General features: G+C 36.5%; 1 protein-coding gene across 1 annotated transcript; it reads left to right on the top strand.

Moving 5' to 3' along the window:
* The first annotated feature begins 12094 nt into the window (after positions 1–12094).
* On the top strand, positions 12095–27423 carry LOC140236309 (uncharacterized). The gene is made up of 9 exons (XM_072316261.1): positions 12095–12101; positions 16308–16523; positions 21536–21722; positions 22497–22642; positions 23298–23573; positions 24734–25003; positions 25461–25719; positions 26862–27012; positions 27340–27423. The coding sequence occupies exons 1-9, from the start codon at positions 12095–12097 to the stop codon at positions 27421–27423; spliced, it is 1596 nt and encodes a 531-aa protein (XP_072172362.1).
* Positions 27424–27645: the final 222 nt, after the last annotated feature.

Below are 27645 nucleotides of genomic sequence, written 5' to 3'. Positions count from 1 at the left end.
AAGAGAAGTGCGGACATGACACAACCCTGTGTTACTCCAGACTTCACTTCAAACTTTATACCACTGCTTCCAACACTGCATGAAAAATGTGAGTAAAACCTCTTTATGACAAGAACTATATCGCGTGGTATTCCATACATACGCAGAATTTGCCACAAGCTCTCTCTGTGGATATTACAAATGCCTTCTCAAAATCAACGAAATTTATGTAGATCAGATCTACAGACAGATTCTGTCTGTCTTCTACAAAAGAATGTTCAAGATAAAATGCTAAAAAACACACTTTCCTGCCCGTTTTATGATTCCAAATTTTAGCAAAATGTACAAAAAGACTTGCTCTTTCAGAAAATAATGAAAAAGTCAAGATCGGTTAGGTTGACCCATTTCACCTATTTTCAGTCCCAACACAAAATCAGTATGTGCGACTTTTTGTTCGTTTTGTGGTGCACGGTCACTACTTTATCTGTCAAGAAATCAAACTGAAAAAAAAAAATAACGGATTTCATTTTGTTTTATTATTTTCCCCATTAGTCAACGTCAAGGGCTAAGATCATGGTAGTACAATTAAAGTGCATTTATTTCTAATCTCTGAGTATCACCACCCCCATACACACACACAAACACACACTGCCCCCAAAAGCCCTCAACATAAGTTCTTCATAATCAGAGTTGTTGGATACAGCAAAACTGACCATAAATTAGGAGAATGTGGAACGACCTCCCTGAAGCTATACTGATCGCAGATTTCTGAAGAAATAAACTAGGTTAAAAAGCATGTATCGTAAAATGAATGAGATAGGATTGATGGAAGAGTGCGATTCCTGAGATCCATTTTAGATACAGGAGTGAGATATGTAAATCTGTCCTCACCTTGAAAGCTAATATTTTCTTTGGCATTCTTCTATTATTATTTTTTAGTATATATGATAAATGTCAAACCTATCCCGCGTTTGGAAATAGTGTGAGTTGACAAATAGCCATTCTATCAAAACGAAGACGACAACAACAACAACACAACAAAACACGGGACTATGTGTTCCTTATGTTGTTATAAGGCAGTTTTGTACAGCAAATGTCAGTCTGTAAGAATTCTTCGGGTAATTAAAGGATGCAGACTTAACCACCAGAAGAAATAGAAGAAGAAGATGAAGAAGAAGATGATGGAGAAGGAGGAGAAGGACAAGAAGAAGAAAACAAAAGTTCGCATACAGGCCATCTTAAAAGCGACAGGCTGGTTTACTCTTATTAATTTATACAATTTCCCCAAATTTTCCCAAAGGGATATGGTAATGGAATGTACAAAACACGTCTTTCAAAGAGTCACAGATTCAAATTAGATACAATAGATAGATGTGATAATACAAGCTAGTGCAATTTCCTTGATAGCCAAGTTTTGTTTTGTTTTTTAATTTCGCAATGGCTGTCTTGTTTTGTTCTAAACCATTCTCTTATTACGGCCAAGAAGGACCTACAAGTAGACACGGTTGACGCATTAATGCTTGGAGATTATTGTAGGCGAAGTGATATTTCTGTCTGAAGCTGTGCACCGTCCCCTGCTCCCGTGTCCATCGTGAGACCGATCTCGATATAATTCAGAGATTCACAGGAGGTTGGCAGGGAATGCACATGTTCTGGCTAGTAGCATCTCTTTCTTGGTAAGACTACTTCATGGCATTGTGCAACGTAGGGACTAGATGAACGTTGCCTGATAAAACACACTCCCATCATTTGCAATAATACCAGTAGAAACTTTTTTTGGAATCATACTTTTCTTTCGTCCGTTATATTTCCATACTTGTCATTATTATATATATATATATATATATCACGTATGTATTCAATGTTCTTGCAGATTGGACACTAAATTGGAGGTTGACATGGCTGTAATTATGGTCACGTGTTGGATGTCGCTGTTCTTGGTGCATTCCTGTGGTAAGATTGCCTTCCTCTCAAATTTCTATTATCATAACATATGTTTAAGTATTAATCAGCGTCTCATAAATAATACTTCTCATATCAATTCAAAAGAAACACATTACTAAGCATAACATTGACACAATAAGAAAAGGACGGTTAATTGTTAAGTCATGTATTTGCTCCCATACATCGTCGGTGATACGGCGAACCGACGAAAACCGCCGCGCAGCGCAAAAACACAATTCCGAGAAAATCGCATTTGAAAAAAATGGGTAGCGTCAATGCACTAATTTCATACCTTCTCCCCATCAAACTGATGTGATGTTTGGAAAGTGGTGAGAGTAAGAGTTATGCTCTCAGAAAATGCTGTTTTCACAGAGAAACAAAGGCTACTGTTAATGAGAATAATGTGGAAACAAGGAACGTCAGTTCGTCGAATTCCCCCTTTTTGCGATCTCCATAGACCCCGTGTATAAGGGCGAGTACGACGAAGTGACAAATACCGACAAATACCGCTGTGCGTCACTTCGTCGAATCTCGGCGCGTAGGCGCAACGCGTGTAAGACAATGGGAATGATGATATTTGTCACTTATTACATGGTTCGGCCCATGCTCTAAAAATGTAAATGTTCTTTTGTCATGCCTGGATTTTTAGACAAGGTACCACGCCAAAACAACAAAATAATATAGACGTAATTTGTTGTTTTTCCCCTCGTTCTGTGGATTTCTATGGTTCATTGACAAATCAACTTGTGTTCTTGTTAATATATTATGTACATGTACCTATGTGCTCTCTATTTTTCCCCTTTTTCACATCATTTGGTTAAGAAAAAAAAAACTTCAACATGAAAAGCAACAATAAAAAAAAAAACATTGTAGTGTTCATTAGGTCAGTGTTTTTTCCATCATTTCTAGCATTTTCCGGTGTGATTCCGTCTTGCACATTGGAGCTCTATGACTTTCGGTCTATTTAATGTTTCAGTATATCTTTGTCTGTATCCTTCTATATCAAATTCAAATTCAAATTCAAATTTATTTCACATGCTAAAAAGAAAACATCACGTTCACAATAAAACAAAAGAGAAAAATGTATACAAACATAGCACGTGAGGGATCAGTAAAGGCCGTATAAAGCCTATCGTGGCCGATTCCCTTACAACAATAAATAGGACCCAATTTACATCAAAGGAACAAAAACAACAAAGAAACATCACAACAGTAAGAAAGGGGAAAATGGCAAAATTATTTCAATAATTACTCAATTGCACTTTGGATTAAAAACATTTTGTATTTACGTTTAAAAGATGACAGTGTTGGACTCTCTTTAATAATAATTGGCAACTCATTCCAGCATTTTGCTCCAGTGTATCTAATTGTAGTCTTTGAGAACTTATATCTGTAAAAAGGTAAACATATCTCGTTGGCACGTCTAGTGTTGTAGGCATGGATTGCACTATTTGGGGTAAACGAATTATGGAACGTGACAGGTAAGACACCTTTAAAGTATGAAAACATAAATGTAGCCACTTGTAATTGCACAATTTGATCAATTTTCAAAATTTTCAATTTCTTAAACAGTACTGCAGTGTGTGTACGGATTTACATTACAGAGTATTCTTATTGCACGCTTTTGTAACATCAAAACACGATTCAATAAATATAACGAACTATGACCCCATATTATTGCACAATACGTTAAATGTGGGGAAATCATTGTATGGTACATTGTCAAAAGAATTTTTAAAGGAAATATATGTTTCAGATAATTCATGACACCAACAATTCTGCTTATTTTGATACAAATATCATCAAAATGACCTTTCCATGTTAACCCATCATCAATTGTAACACCAAGAAACTTTACTCTATTGACCTGCTTGATTTTGACATTACCTATATATATTTGTAAAACATCTTTATCTATTACCTTATTCTTTGTCTTAAATACCATATAGCATGTTTTATCAATATTTAAAACCAAACGATTTGCAGTAAACCAAGAATACACTTTCTGCATTTCAGAATTAATCATATTGTTAACTTCATGCACATCCCGGCCTGAGAAGAATAGGTTCGTATCATCTGCAAATAATATAGAATACAAATAAGGGCTTGCAAACTGCAAATCATTAACAAATATCAAAAAGAGAAGAGGACCCAGTACAGACCCTTGTGGAACGCCTGTATTCACATGGCACAATTCTGATTTTGTATTATTTACAACTGTATATTGTGTGCGATTTGATAAATAGCTTTTAAACCAGTTCAAAACATTTCCCCTTATTCCATAATATTCCAATTTCATAATAAGTATTCTATGATCTATACAATCAAATGCTTTTGTTAGATCTAAAAATATTCCGACCAAAAATTCATGATTTTCAAATGCATTTGATATTCTTTCCATCAATTTAAGTAACGCCATATATGTAGAATAACCATGTCTAAACCCAAACTGCTGATGATACAATATATTATTGCTGTCAATGAAGGATATCAATCGAGCATAAACTATTTTTTCAAACAATTTAGCAAAAACTGACAACAAAGATATTGGCCTATAATTTTGTAGCTGGTGTTTGTCCCCCTTCTTAAAAACTGGAATTACTTTTGCTACTTTAAGTTGTCGTGGGAATATCCCAGTTTCCAGAGATGAATTAAATATTGCACACAGGGGTTCCATTATAAAACATATTGATTTCTTGAAAACATTGACGTGAATATCGTCATCACCAGGACTCTTATTTACTTTCAAATCATTTACAATAGTTAACATTTCAGGTATAGTGATAGGCTTAAAAAACATGGATTGGCTATAAGTATTGCGCAGGTAAGTATAAACAGATGCAGATGAGTTAGACACTTCTGATACAATATTTCTACCTATTGCACAAAAATACTCATTAAAATGTGTTGCTACAGACTCTGCAGAGTCGATAAAATGATCATTGACTTGCAATGATTCAATATGATTATTCTGCCTTTGTTTATTCATTACATCATTAATAAAAGACCATGTTTTCTTTAAATTCCCACGCACAGAACTAAATTTCCTGTGATAAAATTCACGCTTCCTTTTACGTATTTCCTTATTAACTAAGTTCCTATACTGTTTAAATTTCTGTTCATTGGTGGCAGTACGATTCCTTAGATACTTACGATAAAATAAATACTTCATTTTACACATTTTTCTAAGCGTACTATTAAACCATGGTTCGTCATTCCTTTTTACTCTGTGTACGCACGTTTGTAGTGGAAAACACTTATTATAGAACAGGAGATATCTGGCAAGAAAGGCTTCAAATTGATCATCTACATTATGCATATTGACAACATACTCCCAGTTACAATTATAAAGCATATTACAGAAAAACTGTATAGAGGAGTCATCAAAAACACGTCTAAATCTGTTGCCTTCAATGTTGCTGTTATAGTTACATCTTATAATAGTAAATATCGGTAGATGATCACTAACATCACATGTAAATATCCCGGATATGACAATACTCTCGAGATTATTAACAAAAATATTATCTAGAAGTGTTGATGACAGTGTTGTTATTCTAGTGGGTTTTGAAATTACCGGAGAAAATGAATATGATGAAAACTGGTCGATGAAAGCATCAACAGTCGACACAGATGACAATAAATTTACATTAAAATCTCCGACCACATAACAGCTTTTCTTTTCCCTCATAATCTTGTGAAAAGGCAATTCAATGGCATGCAGAAACTGGGAAATAGATGCAGCAGGTGGCCTATAAACAACTGTTACTATAATGTTTTCACTTTGACAATGTATCTCAATACATACCGTTTCAATATTATCATCAAATAATTCCAAATCTAACCTTCTCTTAAATTTCAAATCTTGACGTATATAAAAACCAACTCCTCCACCACGTTTATCATGGCGTCTATTATCTACAAATGTGTAACTGGGTAAAACGCACAATGAACTTTCTTGTGTCTTTAGCCAGGTTTCTGTTACAGCAATGAGTGAAAATTGGTGCCTAAAATTTTGTAAAAATGTGTCCATATTATCAAAATTCTTCTTTATACTTCTGCAGTTAAAATGACAGATCGATAAGTGGTTGTCCATATCTAAATCTTTCAGAGAATTATCAAATTGCAGATGTGTCGTCTCTATTTAAAAGCGTAAATGGGGAGAACCACCTCACCAAACACTGTCCTTAAGACCAGGCGTCCACTAGGGCGCGGACAAGACGCGGACAAGCCCCGGAATGCAAATTTGGTATTCCGCACTCCTTCGGGAACCTGTCCGCACGTTCCTGAACGTGTCCGCTCACTGTCCTAAACATGTCCGGGTGTTTCCGCACCGTCGGGAGAGAGAAAAATTTCCGCGTCCAAATTTTGATCGAGACCAAAATTTGGACGCGGAAATGAACTTCCTGACACCTTCGGCGACTTGTCCTGACGATGTCCTGAGGATGTCCCGCTTGTCCGGAACCCTTTCGCTCCTTCCGCACACGCTCCGGAAAGAATCCCGCGGTGTGGGGAAGCTTCCCGAATGAAAGCGGAAGACACCAGGAATGTTTTAGGACAGCGCGGAGCCGATGCGGATCTATATATGCAAGTGTCCGGAACCGATGCGGAAATTTTGTGATCCAGACACGAAAATATCGACACTTTCCGCGAGCGTCATGCCAATGAAACGCAAAATGAGCAAGAAGGGAGGCGAGGCCCCCATGCAAATATCCCCATCACAGGCACACCTTTCGTCTAGCGATGAAGAACAGGTAAATCTAGGGAATTTCCGGTCCCAGAAGGCAAAGAAGAAGGTAGTAGAGACTGTGCCAAAAGCAACCAGAAAGAAGTGAAATCAGCCCCCTAACTTCCTAGTAAGTTTGTTTTGATTTGATCTTTTCAGAAATTATTTTTCATCTGAGTGACTTTCCTGGTTCCTATTACTTTACTACATTTTCCTTTATGTTGTTTTCGTATTTTATTTGCAAACAAGCTAGGTTGTTCCATATAACAGCCCAGCTGAAAAATAACAAAAGAAGGTGGAAGTACACTCAGAAAAAAAAAGCATAGAATTTTTGGCTAAATGTTAATATATTATATAAACATGAACAAGTTGGTATTCATACGTAAATGCTTTCTAATGATACAACATATTAGAACAAAAGACAAATTCATCACACTAAAAAGCATGAATTCAATTGCAAAGAAATACCTGTGGTCTCATTACAATGTAATATTTTTGAAGCCCAAAATAACAATGAAAGTTAAAGATGATGGAGGAAAATGTAGAATTTTCTGACTTTAAAATTCAAGTGAAATGAGAGAAAAAGCAATAAATCAGGAACTCGAAAAAGTGATAAATTTCTGTCTTTCTTTTGCTTTTTTTTTTTTGCTGAGTGTATATATTTAAGTACACATTAAGCATCACAAATCATTTCAGAAACATTCTTTACCTGAATGATTTTCGTAGTTGTTATTACTTAACATTTTTTCTTCTCTTTTTGTTTTAGTTGCAAATAAACTCGATTGTCCAATTTGACAGCCCAGCTGAACCCCCCCCCCCCAAAAAAAAAGTGAATTAAAGTAGGCTACAAATATTTCCCCATTTTTACACTTCATTGACAATAGGCTAGTAAGCTCTAAGCATAAAAAAAAAACAAATTCTCGGACTTGGAAATGTTCAAAAGTGATCAAAATAAGAGAGGGTTAGAGATGCACAAGGGTAAAAATCAGAGAAAGAAAAACAAATTTAATGATTAGGATCAATTTGGCATGCTCTACAGAAGTATCAGACAAAACATGTATATACTTCACGAGGGATGAAGCACTTGTCTAAAAAAAGGGAATAAAGAATATATACACCCTGTATATATATATATATATATATATATATATTATATATATATATATATAGTAACATAAGTAACAGTTAGTACTATAAGTAACAAAACTGCAACAAAGATCATGCTGTATTCACTAACGGTTTATTTCTTGTAAAGAAATAAATCGTTGGTGAATACAGCATGAACTTTGTTGCAGTTTTGTTACTTATCTTTTTATCTTGCCCACACGTGGACTACCTTTTCAACATGACAATATATACATATATACATTTGCATTTTTATGTATGTTTTATATATATATATATATATGAAGAGTTTGTTTGCAAAAACCGATAAATCCATTTTTGAAGATTTTGAAGTACGATCTCTGTAATAAAGTACAAAATAATACCTTTTAAATGATATATTGGTCACTACATATAAAGGTACATTTTTGAAGTTATGGTCAAAAGAAGCAAAATTTTTCTTATTATTCTCTTTATTTTTCTTGACCTTTAATCGCAAATATCTCCATTTGGCAAATATGGACTTATCGGTTTTTGCAAACAAACTCTTCATATATATATATATATATATATATATGTATGGTTCAAAAAGTTTACGAATATCATCCATGTGACTGCAGGCAGAGAAAAAATTGTTCTCCCAGATGAGACAAATTAAAAAAAAAAATGAGTCGTCAGCCGACATGCAAACAATCCTATTCTTCGACTTTTGGTGGTCACATTTATCAAATAATACTGACCAATCATATTAATATAATATCAGCCGCTACTGCTGAAGCACAACAAGGAGCATCAATGAGCAGTCAAATGAGGAAAAGTCAAAGTCAGCGCCAAATTTATACCTTTCCATTTTCCTGGTATTGTCCGCAGTTTGTCCGCATGCCTAACTTTTGTTGTCCGGAAGGCATCCTGGTTGTCCGCATTCATTCCTGGTGTAATCCTAAATGTTTCCGCGCTGCCCGGCTACGATTAGCATATTCCGAGGTATTTCGCGCTCTTCCGGAGTGATTCCTAGGAATGTACGCAGTCAGTCCGCGGACAGTCCGCGGACAGTCCGCGGACAGTCCTAGGAATGTCCCAGGACAAGCCGATTCACAAAGTTATTCCGCGTCTGTCGCGGACAGGATGCCGAAATAACAAAATTTGCTTCCGCAACCCTTCCGGGGCTTGTCCGCGCCCAAGTGGACGTCCGCCCTAGTGGGAACGATACATAAAGGAAATCTAAGGAGGGGCTCTTAGGAAAATACGTACATGCCGCCTTTGTCTCTCTCACACAACTCTCAGCTAGCAAATAAACTTATCATCACCGTTTTGCATCATATCATATTTAGTTATATTGCAGAATTTATTTTTTTGTGTGTGATTTTGCAAGTGAACTTGCAAAACAGTAGGAAGTACACTTGTAATCAAAATGTAAAACTCAAGGAAACATTCAGACATAGACAAGAACACACACGCACACACACACACACAATCTCTCCCTCATACATACACAAATACAAAAGAGCATTTTGTCACCCAATAACTTACGAGTTGAAAATCACTTTAGATTTATTATATTACAGGAGTACAGTGATTAGTAAGCTATTCTTTATTCTTCTTTTCAAATCCTACAAGCATTGTTTTTAGTAGGTTCCTCATATTTACACATCATTATATTACATGTCCTTATGCATTTGTGAAATTATGTCTAAAATTGAATGTTGTGTTATACATATTTTACTCTGAAATCAAATGGAATATGAAACCTGAAAATGGAATGTTGAATATGGAACTTGAATTAAAAACAAAATCAAATGAAATTGCACAGATAAATAAAATTTACTAACTGGGTTACATAAAGTTTGCTGTCACACGCCTGGAAGTAGAAATATTAAGAATGCATGGCAACATGACAATAGATGGCTAACATATCTTTCATAATCATTAGAAATATTTTTCATAGTTTATCAAGCAAATCAAGAAAGCAGCTGAACTGCCAGCAAATCTATCATGGCAGAGATTTACTCGCATATACTGACATGTGTTCCAGTTCACATTCATTGCACTCTGAGGTTCTCTGTATCAATGTAACAATGATGATAATAAAAATAGTAATAATGAAAATGATGATAATAATAATGATAACAATAGTAATGATGATATAATGATAAAATCAAGCTCAAAGAGATTTGCATTTGTCCATTTTAAAATGCCTCCTTTCACTTATGAATCCGTTTGACTTTCCTGGTGCTATGATCAACCCCTATACTATTTATTCTTTTTCTGTTTTGTTTTTGCTTTATTTTGTTTTGTTTACTTTGCTTTTTTTTCAAAGGTGATTTGTCTTTTTTCTGGTTTGGTTGATATCTGGCAGAGCACTTATACCATCGCCTATTGACTCATCTACGACAAAACTCTGAGTGAAGTTCAGGGGTTAGATCGCAACAGTCTGGTTGTAGCTCAATGCCTAATACTACAATTGTTACCCTACATTTAAACAAAAAAATCCTCAAACATGGATTTTTAGTTAAATAGTATATTCTGCATAAGCACACTCTCAGCCTTTAATGGTCTGTAACTCAATTGAAATTGATTCTTCTAACCTATTTGAATGTTGGAAAGAAGTACACACACTGGAAAAGTATACTGAGAAATGGGCTCTGAAGTATCGGGTCTACTTAAGAGATTAAAATTACCAGTACCATGAAAGAGACAAAAATAATGGAAAGCTCCATAGCAACAGTAGTGAAGGGATTATCAGATAAAGCTGATAATATTAATGTGAACACAAATTAAAGAATCAGTAAAAAAATTAACAGTCAACATGTTTTATAAATTTAACATTATACACGTTATTTGTAGCATACACATGGAATTTGAAATTCATTATCATGTGTTTGAACTACACCACACAACAATATACTTTTTCTTATTTTTGCACCTGATAGCCTAAAAAGACTTGATATTGAACTTATTTGAATTTGAACTTACATGTACTTGAAAGACATAGTATTTCAGAAATTTTTGTTGTGTTGGAAGATTTTGTCATAATGATCTATTTAAAAGTCACTATGAAATCTGCATTCACGACTGTCATCACAGTGCAAGCAACAACAACAACAACAACAAAATCATAGCAGCCAAAACCATCATATCTTGCACTCAACTTGTCTGCATCACCCTCAGCAAGGTCCTTGCCTTCAGAATCTATGTTTAACTCTTTATGTGCCATGGTGGAAACCCCCTGTGTGCCACGTTATTCTGAGACCTGAAGATAGTCATGCTTTGAGGAAGAATTCTGTTTTTCCAATTTTATATAACTTCTACAGATTTCTGTTAAGCTGGACATAATAGTGAGCAAAGTTAAAGAGAAATGCCAAACTTTGCTTCCATATACAATGTATAACAATTCTATTTTCATTTTTTCTTTTGTATTACCAGTTGCTACATTACTGTAAAGGCATGACTTTTGCACATAAAATAGTGACAGAAAGTTAGAATGTACACGCAAATCTAGCTGGGAACACCACTTGATAGTCAATTACCACATAGAATGCAAGCCGTATGTATTGTGAGAGAAACAAAAGCGCGAGAAACGCTTCCATGATCGTACCGCGGGATTAGCGATTTATCGATCGATTTTGGCGGCTTTGTTTGTTGAGCAGAATATGCGAAGTTGGCACGCCGTCGACTGAGCCGGACGTACGAACGTGGCACATAAAGAGTTAAAAGAAGAGAAAGGAAGAAACAAAACGAAAGAAAAAAGCGAAACATGAAAAAATACAGAAATCCAATTAACATTGGTAACATCCTGAAATTTTATGACACTCAAATAACATTCACTATGCCTCATACAGAATGGTAAAAGTAGCTAAGGTTTCGATTGAATGAATACACACACAACAAGCACAGATATGCAGAGCTGCTTTTCAGTGCTCAGTGATATGTAAACAACAGTTATAAATTAAGCAACAACAAAAACATGTCTAGATTTTCATACACGAGACTTTCTAAAGGCATGACCCACATGCAATGTGGGAATGTGATTACAAATAAAGACACTCCTTTGACGGAAATTTACATTCATGTCAGCAAACACTAAATCGATTTTTTGTTTTTGGTGTACAGCATTGTAACTTACTTCGTGTAAATTGGAGGTTCCGAGATAAAAATGAAATATGATTCAACAGGTTATGCAACAAGTCAGCTGCATTGCTATGCCAATGCATTTATTTCATTTATTGATAGCAATACTGAAGCCCAAATTACGAACTACACAGACTTCAGCATAAAAACAACATCCAAACGGGGTCTATAAATGCACTAGTTTCTTCATTACTTCTTTATAGAACAGTCCACATGAGAGGTGAGATGGCCTGTCACCTAGTCTACAATAATAGCTAGAATATGAAAGAATGAATTCCTTGCATCTCATAATCCAGCAAACTATCTGATCACCACTTGTATGATTAGAAATAATCTCAGTTATGATGTAGTTCATTATGCCACAGTGTCCAACATGCAAGAGAGGGGTTGACTAATTTTGCTGCCAACTGTAGATGATCAAGATAACATGATTTCTCAACTTGCTTCAATAGCTAAAAATAATCATTTAACACACCAAATGAAGATGGTGGAATATCCATGACACTGTCACTGGACTTTTCCATTTGCACCTTGACCCTAGTCCTTCACTCTGAAATGGATGAAGTTCACCTGTTTTCTGGTCCTTGCCTGTTTGGAGTTTATTCAAATACAAGAACAGCTAAGATTATACAAACAAAACACAGAGTGCCTGACATGGTATGATTAGAAAGTATGTTAGAGATGGGTGTATTTCTAGCTTTCGCTATAACTAGCAATAACATCAAACTGAAAAGCCCCACAGCTGATGTTGAAAGATTGAATGATATACTAGTATCAAGTGACAAGCTGTAATAAGGAGTTTTTACAGGTTGAAATGATTAACTCTGCAGAATATTGGGGTTTTTTTTCAACATTGTAATAGCAGGAAGTTGTTTTGATATAAGAAATGGGGGTTGTAATCACAAATAATCACAGTACATCAAAGAACAAGTTTGTTTTAGGAGCTATGAAATATTTCTCAAATTACTGAACATACCAAATAAAGACAGCAGGACGTCCATCCCAAAGTCACTTGACCATTTGATGAACACCTTGCTCTTCTGCCCTTACCTCTGAATTGGATGGAGTGTATCAGTCTGATTCTTGGCTGGGTGAAGTTCAGCTGCAGTTGCGCCATACACCTGGATGAGACTCAGCTGCAGCCTGTCTCTCTACAACTGGATGAAGTTCTACCATTGTCTGGTACTTGACTGTTTAAAGTTCATTCAAATGCAAGGAGAGTTATATTTTTGGGTCTATATCATAATACAGATTAAAAGCATACACATGTATTGCAGTTTGCAGGGTGATTGAAGCATGTTGGAGATGCTTTTGGGCAGTCTCCATCAAAGAATCTATTTGCAACCAACAATAATCTGAGGAAATGCATAGTTGTGAAAAGGTGTGCTAGTTTCAAATCATAGATAATGCAGGGTATTCCTCTTTGCAGCTTTGTAAGAGCATGAAAATATTTCGGTACTGAATTAAGGAAATTGAACAGTACACTATTGTATGTACTTTATAACTCAGTTTGTTTCTAGTGCTAGGAAACAGTCATTGATGATAACAAATGAAAACAGAGAAATACTTGTCAGTGTAATTGTCATCTGATGACTGATTGCTTTCAGCATTTTTTCTTTTTATGACAACTTTCCATCCTGATCCTCTTGACCCTTATACAGTATTTGCCCCTTCCCCCTCCCACAGGTCTAAATTGACTTCTTTAAATGAAGACAAGTGGGTCCACCCAGTTTCATGATATTAATCTTTTTGGTTTGATCAGTATAAGAAGTTAAAAAAAAATGCATACAATTCCTTGAAGTGTCACTTTTGATTACAACATTATGACTACCAAAAAAAAAAAAAAAAAGAATGCTTATTTTCAATTATCTAGTTTGACATAACAACAACCATTGTTTCTTTTTAACTTCTCCTGACTGTGACTATGCAACTAAGAATTCAGAGACAATGTTGTAATTGCAGTTTTAGAAAATACACATAATGCTGTATAGTAGTTAAAAGTTTAAACTAAAACACTTGCATTTTGCCCTAGATGAATCTTGACGAGCTCGCTGGACTTCCATAGAAGTCTAGCTCTTGTGGGGACGTACTCAGCAGCTTGGTTCTGGGCCGGCTAAAGTTCAGCGGTCTGACTCTGGGCTTTGTAGCAAGGTTCAGAAGTCTGGTTGTAAAACTGCAATCAATGATGTGAATACAAAATAAAAAGTGTGCATCACAGCTCTTGTTTGAGTATATTATGTTACATATATTACATGTTATTTCTGGCATCTGTATCAAATTTGAAATCTATTAACATGATTATGCACTACACATGTACATAGACCTTTTTTTTGTTGAAGTTTTTGATTATTGAACAAAAAGACAATTCATTAATTTTGTGTTGTCTCATTTCAACATGTAGGCCCACAGTTTGGGATTAATGACCTCATATTATACTAGGTCTTATCAATGAGCATCCTGGTTGCAAGGTCTACATCTACCTCAGATCTGTATCTATAAAGATAGATCTAGACACAGTTTTTTCTTTTTTGTGGTCAGAATCTTTATGTTTATCTACTGTAGATTTTATAAATAAATTCTTGCATAGTTTAGAGAAGTACACTAGTACAGCAGGTACACGTAACTACTAGTTTTACAGTGGTAGGATCTAGACCAAGTGGTATCTATTATTCATACACACATTGGCAGTATTGAGAAGAACTTGGATGATGACCACCTACACTAGCTTTGTCTTTGACTGCCATAGGGCCTACACTTTGTCGAATGCCTACAACATATTTTTGGATATGTCTAAGGATTACCGGTACCAAGAAGAAATCCTAAAGCTACACTATCCCCACCAGTTTTGTTAAACAATGATCAATATGCTGGTACCAACAGTCCCCAGGCCTGAGTTACACTGTCTGAGGAACCATTTGTACCATTATTATCCAGGGTACAGTTATATTGGCCTACTGTGGCTTTCCAGTGGGGCTGGACACGGTTAGGCCAGGGCCTGAAGTGCAGCCACAGTCAGACTCTGATCACTGACTGTTGTCATGTCATCATGAAATTGATTTGCTAAGATCTGTTGCCTGTTGTCTCCTAATACTAGAGTGTTAATAGTAATACTTCTAGTTCTACTAGAACTCTACCGGTACTACTCCTTTACCAGCATTGAAGTATGGACCTATAGATAGGCCCAGATTTGCTAGTGTAGGCCTGACTAAAGACTCTTATTCTTAAATTTGTACTACACCCAACCGTTATACCGTTATACCATTGGCATTTAGCTGGAAGTTAAACTAGAATCGTTGATCTAGAACCCCTAGGTAGGTCTAGGAATAAGAATAAGATAGACTATAGTGTAGGCCTAGAATTAAAGACTCTTATTCTTAAATGGTAAAACGGTTAGGTGTACGTAGTAGAAATTTCTACTACAGTCCCTACACCTAACCGTTATACCATTTAAGAATAAGAGTCTCTAATTCTCCCTCTAGGCCTTACGTTAAACAGTCTATATTCTATCCTAGACCGCCTAGGCCTAGGGCCCAAGGGGTTGGATCAACGAATCTAGCTTAACTTCTAGTTTCTCAGTCCCAGCTCTAAACCACGATTTCAGACATTCTATAGATTTATTCCAGACTCTCTAGATAGTACTAGTACTTGAAAAATATTGGTTGTCACACTGTAACTCTCATTTCAAATGTAAAACAGTGTCTGACAGTGACACGCAGATTCGCCGTGACATGCTAGGGTCAACAAGCAGATTTATGTATGTGTGGGACTAGGATGCCTAGACCTTAAACAACGATCGTAAACATAGCGATTGAGGACAAAATGAATATTTGTACCTTTTCAGAATACTATCAGGGTACATTATATAAGTCCTAAAGGCATTTACAAACAAATTTATGAGAGGAAAAACTACGAAATCTACATTTTCCTTCGATTACTTACGGAAGGGACTTGATTTCGTCAGTTCGTCAACTTCTTACATGCAATTCACTCCATGCATAAACAAAAGCCGGCGAAGCGACGGACACGCTTTTCGTCAGTTCGTCAACTCTCGATATGCCAAGGTCGGGATTTTTTACATTTACATTTTCTCATTTTTCTAAAAAAAATATGAGTTTTCACGGCACGAAATTTTGATAGTTGTTAGAGTACCTCAAAAGCAATCTTTTAATGACAAAAACTCAAAATCGAAAATCTGACCAAAATTTGGGTTTGTGTCACTTCGCCGTATCAGCGACGACATATTGGAATGAATTACTAAGTTTATGATTTGTTAGTTAATGTATCATGATAAATCGTATTATTCAGGCTCATTTCTGCAAAGTTTCTATTCGTGAGGGTTTTATATTAACTTTAAAATGAATAAACCTGCGATCCTATGCATTTTTGGGGGATCTTATTATGATTTTGTTTGGCTTTTACTTTACAGCGGCCGTGTCAATTACCGTACCAAGGACACTGACGCCGAACCGCCAAGTCACTGCGCGGTGTACCGCGAGTGGAGTGCTTGAGTCACAGACAACGAGCTGGTTCTTGGACGGCGTCCAGATCACTGAGGGCGTGGTCACAAATAGTAATCAGGCTCGACAAGACAAAGGATGGGGATACCAGGGAAATGTTCAATCGACTAGGCCCACTGCCTATGGTATAGGCTGACCGGAAGAGAATTAGATTCTTCATGGAAATCGACCTCGATGTGACAAATGGGACAAAGTAGCACTCAAATTCCGTAATGTGTGCACCTCACTTCCTGCGAGTTTTTCGTTATCACGTAAATAGTGATTATAACGTCTCTACACTAGTTGATTCCTGCCCATTTGATCTGACATACCTTCAGAGGTATAGTCGTTGACAATTTGGCATTCTTTTAATCGTATCTCAGGACACTTAGGCGGTGCCGTGGTAACACTGTACCTTGATGTTACTTCGGAAGTATACTAATATTAATGAAATATATATGAGAATATTTAATACGTCCGCGATCTAGACTAAGTGGATCATTTGTTAAATTTTTAAACTTATTCTTTATATTTATATGCATATACATATTGATATACAAACATGATATTTAGAATTATATATGTATTCATCACAGTTGCCTGCATAATTATCACCTCATAAACAAATTCAACATTGTTATAGTAAATGTAGTTCATCTTTATCTTTTCTAGGTTTCAAGATCTGCAAAAAACAAATAGTGGAATAATTTTCTGAAAGGCTGTTTGTCCCTTTGAGCAAAGACAATGGTTTATGTGTGTATGCGCGCGCGCGTGTGTGTGTGTGTGAAGCAACCTTAATTCTTAGTTATTTTCGAACGATTTCCGACGTGAAACTGCTTAGGCACTTCATGTTGCGGGGAAATCTCTAGATTAATAGACATCACAGACGGAAGTAACCTTTGTGCAGGGAAACTGAAATGGGGCAGAAAACTCCATGTACTTTCACCCGTGAGGACGACAGAGAGGAAAGAAAAGGCAGAGAAGAAACTCCAATATCTCGAGACACTAATAATCCCTTTGAAAATCAAGGGTAAAATTTTCATGAAGCAGAGCTCATCGTTTTACTGTTCATTTCGGAGAAGTGCTGGAAAGTTCAACAGGCAGAAAATGCAAGCATTGAATCGGCCTCTATACGGATGGAAGAGAAAAGATGGGATTTACAGAAAATCATATTCAGCCACATCGCCATTACTACAACGATGAAGATGGTAGGTGTTAAACTTAAAATGGTTTATCTTTTTATGAGGTGTAATCCTTCTCGACCGGAAATTAACATGCTTCTACATGCTTTTACACAAATTCGTAATACAGGAATTGATTTCTTTAGTATGCATGTCAAGTGAATCTGTCCAATAGTACGGATTATCAAAACGTCGTTATATTGCCACCGAGTTGATTTAAATTGTAATTTTCTTCATCGAAGACGACGGAAGTAACATTTGATGCCCATTAGAGATTCGATTTAAAGACGTAGACATATCTCGGAATGAGATGTTCTAGAATGGGGTCATGGTAGCCATACGAGCAACATGGATTCAAGAGACTGAATAATGGAGAACGCGTATTATTCTGTATACGGCATTTCAGAAAAAATCTGAGATCCTCCAAAGAATTAACAATTGATGCTTCTAGGTCTCAGTGGAAGACAGCGGTATGCCCGATGTGGACCACTCTAAGTAATGTGGCCCAGACGATATAGTGCAGCCGCTCAAAAATACAACTAACTTCATTTCACGTGTAAGTTAAATGATGACAGTATGCTGAAATATACTTTAACCGTTATTTCAGGCAGGAAAGCAGTGCGGGCAATTAACAAAAGCAATCTATTCTTCAAGAGAGCGCACAAATTTTCTTCCCTTTTTATCTTACACATGTTTTTGTCTTTGACGTCCGAACACGGTACGTACGTGAATGCCAAGAAATAATTTATGTGATTCTGCTGTTTTCGCATGTTTAAGAGATATTCATTACTTACCATGAAATATACAAGATCACTGATGGTAAAAAGTGATGTAATTGTACTTGTAATGCAAGTAGTGTTGTAATGTAGAGAAATGATACCATGAAGTTCATCACCACACTAAATTGCTCTGAAAATAGACATCGGGAATGCAGTCCAGTATGAAAAGATAATCAAAATGGTTATGTATTTTTCATCATATGCATGTCAGTGCAAATTGTTTTTTTCTCTTTTAGTCATCACTTTTTGTTTGCTAATTTTCCAAAAACACTGTACAAGGATGATATCAGAGTCGATAAGCTTGCAACGATTGTGACAATGAACTCGCGTGAGATAGTTCTGAGTGTCGTGTCGAAGGAGAGAGTTTTATCGGACCGTATAATATTATTGTTGCGATTACTGCACGGATCGCTGCTATCACTACAAGACGTATTGCAACATCGAAAGTGTGTTGACCTTCACCCCTTCCTCCTCTCATCATGGGAAGACTCTACAGTGCATCATTTCCGGTTCTCAGCAATCAGCCACGCTTAACGTTTTAGACGTAAGTCTTTAATGTTATTGTACAGCTGCACGTTCCTATAACTAGTGGTGTGATGATGATGATGATGAAGATGATGAAGATGATGATGACGATGATGATGGTGATGACGATGACGATAATGGTGACGATGACGACGACGACGACGATGGTGATAATGATAATGGTGACGATGACGATGATGATGATGATGATGATGATGCTGTGTGTGCGTATGTGTGTGTGTGTGTATGTGTGTGTGTGCGCGCGCGGGCGCTATTATGTGTCTTTGGGCATGCAGAGCTTACGCATACAGATAGGAAAGTGTGCCATAAAGTAAAGAAGAATGTTGGTCCGCAATAACTCTCCCAATTTGTATGTGAGTGATTGAAAATGAACGCAGTTTGTGACATGTCTTGCAAATGAGGACATTATCAAAGGTGTTGTTATGGAAGTTAGGAAAAGATGATGGCAACTCAACAACATGTCACACATTATCCTCGGTGACACCAAAGAGATCACCGCATACCAGACTTTCTTGGAGTAACAGCAACTGAACTTTATTTCTCTCCTTGAGCACCATAGTCCGTCCGCAGAGTCTCGAAACGTCCTCTATCGCCCCCACTTGCGCTGAACACATTATATTATTTTTTTATAAATACATATTCATAACACTATTGTTGCTTTGAGCTCGGAGGGATACTCATTAACGTTGACATCATTTTTCCTTGCGACAACATTACACAACGTAAGAAAGCGGAGAATGTTGAGAGTCCTTGCCTCAAACATCGAGATACCAGGAAATCAAACAAATATTTAAAGCTATGATATCATTGCTAAGGAATGGGAAAGAAACAAAGAGTGTTTAGTCTGTCTTTATTCATTTTTTTTTTTTTGCGCGTATAATGTACTGGCCGGACATATCGATTAGAGAACATGATATATCATAATAATATTATTGTATTCCGTCTCTTATCAGAGAAAGAGATATTCAAAATTGTACTTTTTGTTTTAGGTTTTCAAAGTCAATGTGTCGTTCATCGAAAATGGACGTTTGACGCTATTATATGCTACATATATTATCCATATTGATTATCAAAATCAAAGTCCATAAATAAAAATCCTAGTTTGCAAGACACCACCCTTAAAGGTTTCTAAATTTGAATCCATTTACAGTAGTCAGTTGTTGTATCACCTTTACCTTTGTCTACCTTTGGTGTGTGCATTCAGTAGTTTATTGTCATTGTTTAGCCCATTCAAGTATAATTATGAGTTCTTTCAATATTTTCAACATTTTTAACATCATTCTTTAAATAGCAAGTGAATATACCTTTCTCAGTTCATTGTGTTTATAAAGCTTTTTTTTTTCGATAAATGTAGGTTATGTATAGTGCTGCTCCTTTTTTCTTACTTCATGCTATGTTTGCACAACTTTTACTTCATGCTTTGTTTGTACATGTACACTGACACTCTTTGTTGAAAATGAAAATAAACGAAAAGAAATCAAATGAGATATAAATATTATAGAACAGTCTCTGTCACAAATCTTTTGTATAATTCTCACGAAAAGATTTTTTTTTCATTAAAGAAACATGTCTTTAATGTCTTTCATATTGCATTCTATAAGGTAGACATCCATAGAGTATGTACGCGCCATACGTTTGAATCAATTAGCAAACTTTGCCATCAAAAAAAGAAAAGAAAAGAAAAGAAGAAAGAAATACATAATGGAATGCAAAGGACTCACTGTACTTCAGCTTGGCAGACTGGGAAATTGTATTCACGTGAAAAGACACATTACATTGCGAGGTTCTATTCTTTTTCTGTTCGATTACTTTTGTTTAGTGTCTACTGTTTATTCGTCTTTGAATATTTGACATGTGTAAGCTCTTGAAAAAGAAGAGAATCATGATGTCGCCATGTTGACGTGAATCTATAACATCAAAACAACATACTTTTATTGTGCAGTGTCGTCCCCGCTTTCTTTTGCAAGTTTGTTTTGTGTTGTTTTTTAGAAGCAATACCGTACGGTCTCTGCCTTACCTTATGTCCATGAAACCAACACAATCTAGCGAACAAAATAAATACAAAAATTCAGATAAAGTCGTATTAATAGAGGGATATACGACATTCACTTATTTTCAATCAAAGACCAACGTATTGGTTTATGGTGACATCATTTTCATATACAAACCCTTTGTCTGTTACATCTCGCATGATAAAAACGTCGTGTATCTATTTACCCAAGAGAAATTTTGACCCCAACATTTGACACAATTTCAGGTTTGTTTGTAAGGACAGCATTGCACCACTTCCAGATATCATTTAGTGTAGTGTTATCACATTATCTATCAACACAAGTTAGGTATGAGGAGCTTGTCGATTCGAAGACTGTCGGAGAGTTCTTGAAATCCTGGCACATTATGTCTTTGCGTACACAGTGTGAACATATGTCTGCGTTATTCAAGAAGAGTGACCTTAGTAATAACCGTGTCTGAGAAGGATGATACATATCATTTCCCCTCCGTTAAAAAGTCTCTTGGCTGTGTACCTGGACTGCCTGAAATAAAGTGAATATCAGAATGCTTTGATATCTCGGTATTTTATTTGTCCCGTGTAGTTATGTAGTCACAAATTAATTGGCTTTTATGGCAGCTTTTAATTCAACTGTTTCGCAGATGGCCCTGTCGATGACGTGATCACTATCAAGACACGTGATCAGGGATCTTCCTTGAATATTGAATGTCACGTGATCCCACAGAACCAACCACATCCAGCCATCGATTCATACGTCATCAAAGCTGATGGCATCACACTCTCCCAGTCATCTTCTCCTACTACCGCCCTTTCTCCACGGCCTCGTTGGTGCATCGAACTGTCATGTGAAGGAAGGAACGCCGTGGGACCGACATCGAGTACATCTATCTAAATTGCCCAAGAGGTATGGGATACGCAAATGCAAATGCACCAGTTACTGACGGACTTTCAACTGCTTAGCAATCAAAGTGACAGGTTATGAAACAGTATATATCGCATTGCCATAAATGAAATATAAGTAATAAAACGGGGTCATCCCAAGTGTCAGTCTCGGGAGCCTTCTTTGCGTAGTGTCGGTCTTTAATATGAGCCTTTTTTTTTCTAGTGTCGAGCTCATGAGCTGTATACCTCGTGGGTCTATTTCACTTGATATCAAATTCGTAGACTTTATTGACTTCAAAAGTGTCGAACTCGTTTGCTTTGTTTACTTTAATAGTGTCAAACTCGTGGGTTGTATAACTAGTGGGCTGTGTGACTTGTGGGCTGTATAAATCGTGGGTGTCGGTCTCGTGACGTGCACGCATTAAAACACAATAGAAGGAATGAAATGTGGCGTCGTTCAGTAGGACTCTTTGACTGCAAGTGCCAATTAGCTTTTCGGTTCTGCAGAGTTACTCTTAAGAAAGTTTAAGTCGTCTTTAATGTTGAAAAAAAAATCGGGTCTCGATATTTTTTGTTTCCTCGCACAGCACCTCCGCCAAATGATGCTATACAGGTTGAGTTCCAAGAGTCGGGAAATTTCAGGGAGGTTGGTGGTCACGTTGATTTGACTATATCCTGTGATATAGCCTCTCATACTCGACCATTCCCGCCTATTGACAGTTACGTCATCAAGAGAGATAGTCAAACATTGTCGACCTCCAACTCGTTCACCCTATCTCCTCGACCGGACAGCTGCATGAATATCACGTGTATTGGTGAGAATGATATCGGGTCGGCGACATCTGTTAGAACCTACTGTCCCAGAAGTAAGACTATTCGTTTCATTGTATGTCATATGAAATATATCATGAATATGTCATAATTATATGAAATTTTACCTATTCATGGTGCTTTGTGTTTATAGATCCGGAGATTTTAAACGTATGTGGTATACATGAACCGTGCTCTATGTGCAGTGATACTAACTTCGGCTATGAAAGGCACACTTGCACCAAGTAATGTGTGATTTATGCACGGAGATACACAGGTATTGGTGCAAAAATATCAGTGCATTTACATAGCAATATAAGACATGCATGAAAAAAAAAAAAGGAAACGATAAACCTACGTGTTTTACCACTACAGTTTTGAATGTTTATCATGGCTGTTCATATCTCCTCACTTGATGAAATATCTGCCATTTCAAATTTTACTTTCCAGTCCGAACCTTAATGCCCCTCTTCACGTACACTTTTTTGGTTTTGTTTTTGTTTCGAAGTGTGTGCTATTTCTGATGATAATGACGTTATGATTGTTCTCCTTTAAAATGGTTGATCTTTTATTTCGTCTTTATAACATTCCCCTGTCAAGTAACGATCCATGCAAACACTACGTACACATGATGTTACAGCACATCTCTTTCCTTATTTACTTGACCATGTAAACCTTTCAGCAACACCTAACCGTGATTTTCGTTGACAGATCCACCACGTGATCATATCATTGACATCGAGTTCGACGAAGATTTGGATGACAGTGGTCGAGGTATTGTCACCATTTCCTGTAACGTGACAGACATCGATCAACCCTACCCTGCTCTCGATAGGTATAAGATCAAAGTTGCAAGTGTGACAGTGTCAAACTCGAGCTCGCCATCGTTTACGGTATCACCAAGCCCTCCAGGCTGCACGGACGTCACGTGTATTGGAATGAACGAACTTGGTTCGACATCTACAGTGAATGAATTTTGTCCCACAGGTAACTTTTATTGATCAAATATTTTGCTATTGACCGGGGTATTAAGCCTTGGGTGCTACAAATGACGAGATAAGCTTTAAGCAGAAAAGGAAAAAAACATCAAAAATACAAATGAACCGTTTGTATACATTTCTTAGACCTTCATCAGCATTATTTGGTGTCATGATTATATATATCGACGTCATTACATAATGTATTCAGTGAGAATAGTTTCAATTAAAGGGACATTCCGGACAATTTTCATAATTTCACATCATGTAGTACATAAATCAAAAGCTCCATGTACAGATTCGTGGAATTTGTTGTGGTCCTTGAGCAGAGAAACCAATAAATTGAAAATCTTAAACAAATTCATGAGAGCCTCATATATTTCAGAAATGAAGCAGTGCAATTCCATTACAATACCACTTGCTCAACAAGTTCACCTGTGAAGAATCTATGCATGCCTTCTTCTTTTGTTCTGCTTCCTTGAGGCCCAACTCATGAATTCTTATGGTGAGGTTGCCATGTTATCATCCTTGTTCATTGCAATTTGTTATAAATTTTGAAAACATTCTCATTCCTCATCCCAATCACTATAAATTCTGAAACTCTGTACTCAGTTTAACTGATTTATAGTTGTTCAAACGTAAAAGTCTGAAAATCATCCGAAGGTCTCCTTTAATGATTATTTAAAAGTAACCTTTTAACTTTCATACCTACACCTACGGACGATAGTCTTAATAATATGTCATTATCTTTGATTTAGAACAGGATATCTTCTGACCGAAACGAACCAACTACACAATATTTTCATGCTTGTATGCGTTCCCCGATACTGCAGATATTCTTAACTTTACATGAGTAAGATGTGTAGATTATCCCTTTATTTCCGTAAAGTGATATGACATAGAACTATTCAAAAGTTTATGCCCTCAACAATTAAACCATAGTTTTCTCGAGGAATGCGAGATGTCCTCAAATGTATGATGTCTTAAATCAAGTTTGATACCAATGCCAATTAAAGCTGCATAGATGTAAAGCTGTATAGTGTATTTTGATGCCTATTATAGTGTTTGTATCTATTTCTCATGTTTACAACGTAAAGGTATCATACCACTAACAGGTATGGATAATAGTATACAAAGTTTGTTTGAATTTCTTCATGATATCCAATTCAGATCCTCCCGGGGAAGATATAACTCTGCAGATTGAAGAGCAGATAGTCGCAAGAGAAGTTAATCTTGTGATCACGTGTCACATCAAACTACGTGACCGACCAACACCTCCAATTGACTCATATGAGATCTCCGTTGACGGCGAGACGAATTCATCGTCAAGTGTCCCGTCTGCGATTGTGGAATCTCGTCCTAACAAGTGTATCAACATCTTGTGTGAAGGAAGGAACAGACGTGGCTCAACGCGTTCAAGGGATTTATACTGTTTTAGAGGTAAATCAAGAAGTTCCACTTTGAATGTTTTTCTGGTTTACTTCATTGTTTCTATTGCCATCTACTTATGACATTCAAGATAATACGCAAAATGCAGGTGAATTTGATTTTTAGTTTGGCTTTTCCATGATAGGCTTTTTGGTTGTTTGTTTCGAAAAAGATGTAGTGTAAGAATGTATATGACAATTATTCTGCTATAATCATAGCGAAGTTTTGATCTCAAATATGACAAAACAATCATGCTAGTCTTAGCACCTACCTGCACGTGATATTCCCAAAACATTTGAAATAATGGCGTATGACGTGTGGTGTATCTAAATTCTTTAATAAATAGAACTCCTACCTGTGTCTTGTCTTGTCTTCCTAACTGTAAGATGTGTTTTATTATAGTTTCACCTTCGAATTACATGATTACCTTCGTCCTGTACGTAATAATTTGCAAATTATTGAATAATAGATGACATAATCAATGTTCAGTTCAACGAGCGCGTGGGAGAGAACAACGTGAAAATCTACACAGTGGTCTGTCATATCGACGAGGAGTACCAGCCGACACCAGGTATCCATACCTTCCTCATCACAGTCGATAACGTCACTCTCTCATCCTCCCGCTCGCCGTCGACTGCCTTTACCCCTCGCGCCGACGGGGGCACCGAAGTCTCCTGTACGGGATGGAACGATTTTGGTTCCACCACTGCAACTAAGACCTTCTACCCGTCAGGTAAGCTACTCCATAAGACCCTGAAAGCTTTTAAATCAAAACTGTCTGCAATATCTACCAATATGTTTCATATTTTGATTCACAAATACATTGCAAATGAGATCCTCTCATTGTTATCTTAATTGTGTTCTTTACAATAGTAATAGCGATCATCACGTTAGTATCATCCTATCAGCATCAAAGTAAAATAGATTTCTGGGTAATATCTGAATATTTCGAGATTCGTCAAGATCGTTTTTGTTTTTGACTTTACTTTCTAGAAGAAAAAAAAAACACCATACGAACTATAAAGCTGATAAAGTAATGTAAAGCAAAACAAACACATGCATTAGTTAAAAAACGACTTTCCTCTCTACTTTGAATATTTTGAGTATTATTTTCTGTTAAAGCATTGAAATATTAATAAACAAAATGTAACGGCAAAAACACACACACATTCAAACACACACATTAACACACACACACACATACACACAAACACTAATGAACACGCGTGCGCGTGAATAAAGTATTTTTCAATGAAAAGATGTTGAATAATTTGCAGTCCACAAAAAAAAAAAAAAAGGATTCGCAGATTAAAAATATCTTCCATTCGTTTTACGTTGTTTTGTTTTGTTTTGTTTTTTCCCATACATGGCCTTCAGGGTGTTCTTGATCGATGTAAACTTAATCTCTGAAGAATGGAAAGTAAGGAAAAAATCTTACGATGTCATATTGAATGAAGCTCAATTTTTCAAGAAAACTAGAGTAGAGTCGATGGATGTGATCAAAAACGACAATTCAATTGTACTCTATTTTCATAACGGTTCAATTCTGGCAGCTTCGTACTCGTCTCCATTTTAAATATTCCTTTCAGTAAGATTTATCATTTTGTTGTTTAAAGACAAAGTATACCATGAAACAGTAGAATATTGAATGACCGTTTATGCATATAATGTCTTCTTCATCGGATATTCTTACTCTAACGTTCTATTTTTACTATCATTATCCCCACGGTAATCAAGTTAATGAACCCGTACGTTTTGCCTGCGATTAAGATCATTACATTTATCAAATTATCACATTCCGGAATCTTGACTAATACTGTCTTCCAGACTAGTGAGCATTTTGTCTCTTTGTCTTATATAAACTCGTAAGAGCTGTGGAAACAATAGCAGGATTTCAGCGTCAAGGAGCTCTGCAGCGATCGTCGACAACTTACGCTCTTCTTGTGGTCGTGTTCTTCCTTTCCGTAATCGTCTGCGTCGCTTACGTCAACAGAAGAAGAGCATTCTTCCCCCCATACGAGGTATTTAAAAGATGATCAAACTACAATGCCACAAGAAAGCACCAATACCCTTCAACGTGCACTTCACGAGAGTAAAGATTTGTGTCAAAAGTGTAAATCAACAACTTTTCCTCACGGCATGCTGAGGATTTTTTTTTTTTTTTTATTGATATAAATGTACACGTCTCCATACCTCAGCTTGCATGAAAACATGACAAGGTGGTCTATAAGGTTTAAATGGCTTGATTTTATAATAAATATGTGCAATATCTTTCTTTCTTTTCTTTCTTTTTTTTTTTTGACTGTGCTTACTTACTTACTGCCCATTATGCCTCTATTGGCATGTAGGGCAGCAACGAACATCCTCCACTTCTGACGGTCCTGGGCGATGATTTTACTGTGCACCACCAAGTAAATGCGGTCCAGGACTAAATCTTAAAGGGTGTGTACAGTCCTGGTTGAGGTGAGGATTTAGCTTTTTGCGAGATATTCAGAAACCACTCCATGAGATGTTAAAGAGCATGCAATTCTCTAGGGTATCAAAAGTTTATTTGATGAAAATCGGTTTTGAAATGACTGACATAGCCAAAAAAGAGGTGAAGCAAAGATATCCTAGTAAAAGGCGTGGCCTGTTGCCTTTTATTATAATCACTT

Source organism: Diadema setosum, chromosome 12 (assembly GCF_964275005.1).
Source record: "Diadema setosum chromosome 12, eeDiaSeto1, whole genome shotgun sequence".
NCBI classification, from domain to species: Eukaryota; Metazoa; Echinodermata; class Echinoidea; order Diadematoida; family Diadematidae; genus Diadema; species Diadema setosum.
The sequence above is the reverse complement of the archived record's forward strand: the minus strand, read 5'-3'. Positions and strand labels throughout refer to the sequence as shown.

What these genes read in the sequence shown, in the direction of transcription:
- LOC140236309 (XM_072316261.1), top strand. An exon ending in TAGAACCTACTGTCCCAGAA is followed by an intron (nt 22,643 to 23,297) that starts GTAAGACTATTC and finishes TTTCGTTGACAG; the next exon opens with ATCCACCACGTGATCATATC. An exon ending in GAATGAATTTTGTCCCACAG is followed by an intron (nt 23,574 to 24,733) that starts GTAACTTTTATT and finishes TATCCAATTCAG; the next exon opens with ATCCTCCCGGGGAAGATATA.